At 49.4% G+C, this 7177-nt stretch overlaps 1 protein-coding gene across 1 annotated transcript in view; it reads left to right on the top strand.

Annotated features, from left to right (window-relative positions):
* The first annotated feature begins 6067 nt into the window (after window positions 1-6067).
* NRDC (nardilysin convertase) overlaps window positions 6068-7177 on the top strand; it is a 43423-nt gene continuing 42313 nt past the window's right edge. The window contains exon 1 of the mRNA XM_065410155.1: window positions 6068-6417. Within this exon, the coding sequence (XP_065266227.1) occupies window positions 6068-6417 (350 nt within the window). The remainder of the gene's footprint in view (window positions 6418-7177) is intronic.

Raw genomic sequence — 7177 nt, 5'->3', positions numbered from 1 at the left:
AAAGAATAATTAATTTTGTTTTATTATTAGAATAATTACTTTTCTCTAGCATGATAATTAAATGAATTAAATATAGATTTATAGGCAAACCTCAAAGGGACAAATAGTACAGTGCTTTATACAACTCCAACAAGGAAACCTGTGGAAGGATGACACATGCACCCAAAACTAGAGTTTAAGCCCAAGGTAAATCTCACAGAGCTTCTGACATACCTACCCCTCATGAGGAGGTGCTTGAACTCAGGCATAAAAGAAAGAGGGCATGGCACTCTTAGAAGTCAGCAGAAAACTGTGCAAAGTCCAGTTCATCCCAAAAAACGATCATTCCTTTTGCATGGCTTTCAAAGTCCCCATGCAAAATGGATTCATTTGGAGTCATGCTGCTATTGGAGCCCACTTTCACGCCTGTACAATCCTTCCCTGTTTCCTTTGAGTTGCTGCATGCACCGGAGGGAGTTACTGCAGCCACCAATATCTAATGTATCGATTTCCATTGGAAATCAGCATGATAGTTTTTGGTTTGGGACCATCTCCAATTTTGTCTAGCTAGCAAGAGCTTCTAACTAAATAAAACTTAAATATGTTTTCTAGGTAATGAAGGGCCCAATCCTGCTCCCACTGAAATCAGTAGGAGTTTGGTTGCAATGGGAACAGGAACCAGCACTCTTGTGACTATTAATGTTATCAGAATGGTTCTAATTCTACAGTGGTTGATTAGATAATGTTAGAAACATGGAGGAGAAACACCAAAGGCTGACATATGTGCATGTATGGTTTTATGGAATGACAAGTCTATTTAACCATCAGACCCATATATAAGAACAGCCATACTGGGACAGGCCAAGGGTCCATCTAGCCCAGTATCCTGTCTTCAGACAATGGCCAATGCCAGGCGTTTCAGAGGGAATGAACAGAACAGGTAATCATCAAGTGATCCATCCCCTGTCACCCATTCCCAGCTTCTGGCAAACAGAGGCTAGGGACACTTCTGAGTATGTTTTTTCATCCCTGCACATCTTGGCTAACAGCCATTGATGGACCTATCTTCCATGAACTTATCTAGTTTTTTTTTAAACCCTGTTATAGTCTTGGCCTTCACAACATCCTCTGGCAAATAGGTTGACTGTGCACTGTGTGAAAAAATACTTCCTTTTGGTTGTTTTAAACCTACTGCCTATTCATTTCATTTGGTGACCCCTAGTTCCTGTATAATGAGAGGGAGTAAATAACACTTCCTTATTTACTTTTGCCACACCATTCATGATTTTATAGACCTCTATCATATCCCCACTTAGTCGTCTCTTTTCCAAGCTGAAAAGTCCCAGTTTTATTAATCTCTCCTTATATGGAAGCTGTTCCCTACCCTTAGTCATTTTTGTTGCCCTTTCCTGTACCATTTCCAATTCCAAAATCTTTTTTGAGATGAGGAAACCAGATCTGCAAACAACTGCATGCATACAGCTCAGCTAAAATGATCAACATGGATCTTAAAAGCTAAGATGTTCCTCCTATTAATCTTGATCAGCATAGCTGTTCTGCCTTGCAAAAAAGAACTTCTCTTTTCAACTTGGTCAGCTGACAGAACAACTCTTTGGAAGGATAGATATCAAGCTGTATGCAACCCTAGAATTAAATGGAAAAATCCACCAGCAGGAGGGCCTGTAATGTGTATAACACCACAGTTACAATCCCCAGCCTGGTTTATATGTTACATGTATTTCTTGTTTTCACATTGTTCTTGGGTTTTTTAAAAATTTGAGCTAAAAGGTTGCACTTATGATGACATTATTTCTTCTAGTTTCAGACTTAAATATAAAGTCAAAAAACTTCAGAGAAGAAGGAATTCATAAAAATGGTGACAGTGAACAACAGATGACTGAGATCCCGAAAATCTGAAATATCAACATCCCATGGCCTGCTTCTTTCTGGGATGCAATTTTTACAATTTAGATATAGCATACCTTTAAACATTCAACATTTCTGCCACTAAGGTTATTATATCTATATGAGTACAATTCTGTGTGGATATATATGTAGTAGCCAGATTTGTAGCATTGTATATATACACAAACATGTGGAGGGCTACTTTCACAGATCTCTCAAACTTTCTAGGCCAAATTTCTATTTGCTCATATAATTAATCATCATTAGGACTTGAAGGGACCATGGAAGGTCATCTAGTCCAGGCCCCTGCACTCATGGCAGGACTAAGTGTTATGCACACAGACTCAAATTTGAGAGTACAAATGGCATTTGTCCATACAAATCAGTGATGTCAAATTAGCCTATTTTTTTTGCACACAGAATTGCAAATTTAGGCCAGAGTTGTGCAAGTTACTCTGTGCAAGTGGGTGCAGCGTCGGTGTGAGACCCCACTGAAGTTGGTGGGGTGTCGTCAGTGGCGTAGCCAGGTGGAGGGAACAAGGGGAGCAATTAAAAAAAAAAGCGCCATCCGCTGTGACGCTTTTACTCACCCGGCGGCGCTCCGGGTCTTCGGCCGCGGGCCCTTCACTCGCTCCAGGTGTCTTCAGCAGCACTGAAGGTCCCGCCGCCAAAATGCCACCGAAGACCCGGAGCGCCGCCGGGTGAGTAAAATAAAAGCGCCACAGCGGGTGGTGCCTTTTTTTTTTTTTTTTTATTGCTCTCCCGGGTGAGTACAAAGGCACCAGGAAACTGACAAGGCACCACTTGTGCTCAGTGGGGGAGCGGCTGCTCCCCCCGCCTCCCCCCCCAGCTATGCTACTGGGTGCCATGCAGGGATCTGTCCACTGCATTGTAACTAGCAGGATTTAGGGCCTCAGGCTGCCTTTGAAAAGGTGTCCTTCTGTCATACCTCAAATGCTTTTAATACAAAGGCTAGTAATTTTCTGGCATGGAAAACCCACTAGACTTAATATAGCTTCTATATCTATTGTGCTAGTGAATCAAAGCCTTGCTATAGTGTGTGTTTGGATACTGCTAATTCTTGTTCTCAAAAGTCATCTCTCTAAAATAAATGCTCTCTTTTGTGGGGTATTTCTAATCTGGTGGTGAACATGCAATTTGTGCAGTGCTAGGAGTGTACATATTGTATCTATATTTATGAAGCTGACAAAATAAAGACATTATTTAGTCTCTGAACGTGGCCAGAGATTGCTTGAGTGTGAGCTATGTTACTTATCTCAACAAATAGTAAGGATGGAGTCATCTATCAGGGAAGAGGTGGTCTTTTTCTAAATCTTCTTGAATTAAACTGAGTTGCTTGTGCCTTTTCTGCCACATAGTGTTCCCTGGGCCGCAGTTATCATTAGGAACCACTGTGGGGAAGGAGATGCTGTAGGCTGAATGGCAAAACAAGCATTAACAGGGTAGCAGGTATAACATTTCAGTGGTGACAGGCAGGTTTTAGATTAACTTAACTAGTAACAAAAAATAACTTGATGAAAGGGTTCAGAGCTGAGGATGGTGGTGCTCAGCTGTGAAGTTAAAGGAAGAAGAGGGTCTCTCATACTGGGGAGGGTGGCTGTGGGGGGGACAGGAAATGCATTTCTGAACTGGTGAGGGTTGGACTGGAAGGAGATGAGGGAACTTGAGGGGTTCTGAGCTGAGAGGGGGCTAGGCTGAATGTAGGGAAGAATGGAATCAACTGGTGACTGAAGATGTGGGTGAAGTGGTGGTGTGTGCAGCAAGGTTGGTGGGAGATGGTAAGGGAAAGCTAGATAGCTGGGAGAGAGGGGATTAGTAGAGCACAGTGACAGGTTTAGAGAGGAAAATACTGTTTTCTCCCATCCTACCATTTGCAGTGAAGTGTCCATTTTCCTGGTAAAGATGGGGAGGCAGAGGGAAGAGATGCCTCTTTCTTTCCCATTTGCCTACCAACTTTCTTTATCCTCCCACTCCTAGCAGGGTCCTCATTATGACCCAGCTGAATGGGAGGAGGCAGCTTGTGACATTCAGCCTCCTCAATTAATCTGGGCACCAGCCACCACTGTAGGGTGTCGTGCTGTGACCTACTTTCTGGTAAAGGTCAGTACAACTGTTGTTGTTGGCAGCTATTCATTGGCCAGTATGAAAGCACGTGATGGTCTCACACAGCATTCACCGGACAAGTGTCCACCTCATCAGTTGCCTAAGGTGGCAGTATTGAAAGAGAGAGAGGCCATGGATTGCATGGGCACAGAGACTGAACCACTCTCTCTTCCCATAGTAGGTTATGTCTCTTTAGCATCCCCTTGGCGAGAGGCTGGACACTGCTCTTGTCAAAGAGTCTGGGGCATGGCCTTCTGGCTGTGCTGTTTAGGGCCTCTGCCCCATAGGTGCCAACTCCGTGAGTGCTGCAAGGCTGGAGCACCCACAGAAAAAAATTAGCGGGTGCTTAGCCCCCACCCTCCCACGCTGCCTGCCCACCGGCGGCCCCACTGATCAGTTCCTCCTCCTCCCTCCCAGCGCCTCCTGCCTGCTGCCACCAGCTGTTCCACGGCATGCAGGAGGCGCTGGGAGGGAGGGAGAAGAGCGGGGACAGGGTGCACTTGGGGGAGGGAAGAGGCAGGGTGGGGGTGGAGCAGGGGCAGGAAGGGGTGGGGGCGGGAAGGGGCAGAGGTGGGAGCTTGGGGGAAGGGTGGAGTGAGGGCGGGGCCTGGGGCTGAGCACCCCCTGTCAAACGAAAAAGCAGGTGCCTATGCTCTGCCCCATAACAGGAGGGTTAAAGTAGTCCAAACAAAAAGTCAATATTCTTTCATAGCCCACAAAAAGCAGAGTTCTAGGTCTTTGGGAAGCCAGAGAGAGAAAGTACCACCCTGTTCCCTTTCTGAGAGGGCATGGGTGGCCAAGGCTCACAAGCCATTTCCCATGGTCAGCAGCCCCTGCTTCCAGGGGCAGGGGAGCTCTGAACTGCAGTCCCTGCACAGAGCAAAGATCCTCACTTTTAAGGACATGCTCCTGTCCATGCCTGACCAGCCTTGGTGCAAACTAGTAGATCCCTAGAAGTAGCTACCAAGTTTAGGGATGGGGGTGTGTGGTCTGTTTCCAGACCATCTCTACTAGAAACTGAGGCGTGCAGAGAACTGCCTCAAGTTGCTCAATAGATTTGTAAAAAGCAACAGAGGGTCGTGTGGCACCAATAGATTTGGTAGTTCTGGAATGACTTGCCCCACTGGATGCAGATTCCTAAATGAAAAGCTGTATGCATGTCCCATGGAGAGAATGAGCTCCAGGTAACCTGTGCTTTGGGGTCCATCTTGTGGCTGAATAAGGCAGAAAAATAGTGTGTAGAAAAACCCACCCCCTGAAAATGAGCCAGTGTGGAGGAGGGGGGTGGGGTGGAGTGAGCGGGGGTGTGGCCTCAGAGAAGGGGTGGTACAGGGGCGTGGCCTCAGGGTAGGGGTGCAAATAGGAAGTTCATGGCAACCCTAGACCTCCCGCCCTTGAAACTGATCAGGCCTTGCGGGGCCCCCCCGCCGCATCCACGTGCCTGGTGCTGCCTCTATCCCCACCCACAGGCCCGCGCTAGCCATCAGGTCCCTCCGGACCCTGCAGTTTAATACTCCCACCATCTCTCACGCTAGCCTGGGTGGGATCTTCCTCGCCAGCTGATTGGTCCAGCTAGAAGTGAGCGACATTTCATAGAACCAATGGGAAGAGAAGCACCGTCTCCAAACCGGCTGTTGGAAGCGTCCAACGCACGACCGGGGAGATAGGCTTAATTAATCAGACCGAGCCCTGAAAGGAGGCGGCGGGGAGAAGCCACGCTAATTTCCGCAGGGAGCCTGACACTCAGCTCTATCCTGCTCCCCTTTTCGCCGCTGGCTGGATTCCGCGCTTTTCCCCTTCCCGGATCACTATGGTTTACCCCGTCCTTACGCCATAGGCGTCCTTTCTGCCAATCAGAGGCGAGCTGGCCTGGATGGGCTACGATTGGCTCGTCCTGGCCATGTGACCTTGAAGTCGGGTGCTGATTGGCTGGAAGGGGGAGGCCTACGTGAGACTCGCTTTAGCTGCAGCGGCCGCTGGGGGTGGGAGTGAGGCTGTGTGCCGGGGAGGGGGCGGAGCTCGGGGCGAGGCCCAGCGGGCAGGGGGAGTAGACCGGTGGATGTGGAGGGCCCTAGGCGCCCTAGCGCGGAGGAGGCCGGGAACGAGAGTTGGTGCGGACCAGGCCTTCCGAGGCGCCGGCCGCAGCTGGCCCGTGCGAGCCGCCCCGAAGCCGCCGCCGCCGCCCCCCAGCCAGCAGCCTCGGCGCTCCCCCGCCATGCCCGGCAGGAACAAGGCCTCGTGCAGTTGCCCGGACCTGCCTTTGGGGCAGCAGGTCGGGGAGGGCGGCCGGGACGCGAAGGGCCGCCTGTTCCAGGAGGAGTCTGAGGAGGAAGGAGGAGACCGCAGGGCAAAGCCCAACTTGGGGGACCCCGACGTTGTCAAGTCCCCCAGTGACCCCAAGCAGTACAGGTGAGGGGGGACGGGAGCCTCCCTCCCCAACCTGCTGGAGGCAGTGCGGGGCGAGGGAGCCAGCATTGGGGGAGCTGCCAGTGGGAACTGGGAGGGCTCCGTGTAGCGCGAGGGGATGCTGGGGCATGGGTGAACTAGGGGTTTTGTGTACACGTTTGAATGCACTTAAGGCTGACGTTTTAGCCCATAATTATCACACATGTTGCGGGTGGTTAGCGGGAGTTCAGAAACCAGAAGCTGGACCATAAGTCACAGTCTGTGATCATGACCTGTGGGATTCTGACTTTTCCTTTCTAACTAATGGAGTTAGAAATACTGCCTGCTGCTCCAGGGGGGAAAGGGGGAGCTCTGGGGGAATCCAGGCGGGAAGGGGGCCTGCTTTCTTTGCTTTTAGCAAAGTTGTGTTTTGCTTGTTCCCCTCATGAGCTTTTTCTCCTGATGAGATGGATATTTGAGGGAAAACAAGAGAGGAAAAAGTGCCCCGGGGAAAGGATACAAGATTGGTAGGATGCCTGTAAGGGAGTGGAGACCTCGTTAGGGGGAAGGGGAAGAGAAGTGTCTTGAATGAGGGAATCGGAGCCTGGGAGAGTGAGCGATAAACAGTACTGGAGTGCATGTGGGGAAGATACTAGGGGCTGGGTCTCTGAACAGTGCAGGGGTGGTGTTAGGGCTTTTAACATTAGAGGTTTGGTGTCCAGGGAGGAAAAGTGGCTATGAGTTAAGAGGAATATAGCTTAAAAGGGTCTCCAAGCAGTACAGG

The sequence above is a fragment of the Emys orbicularis genome, chromosome 8 (genome assembly GCF_028017835.1).
Source record: "Emys orbicularis isolate rEmyOrb1 chromosome 8, rEmyOrb1.hap1, whole genome shotgun sequence".
NCBI classification, from domain to species: domain Eukaryota; kingdom Metazoa; phylum Chordata; order Testudines; family Emydidae; genus Emys; species Emys orbicularis.
This window is presented reverse-complemented; position numbering and strand designations above follow the sequence as displayed.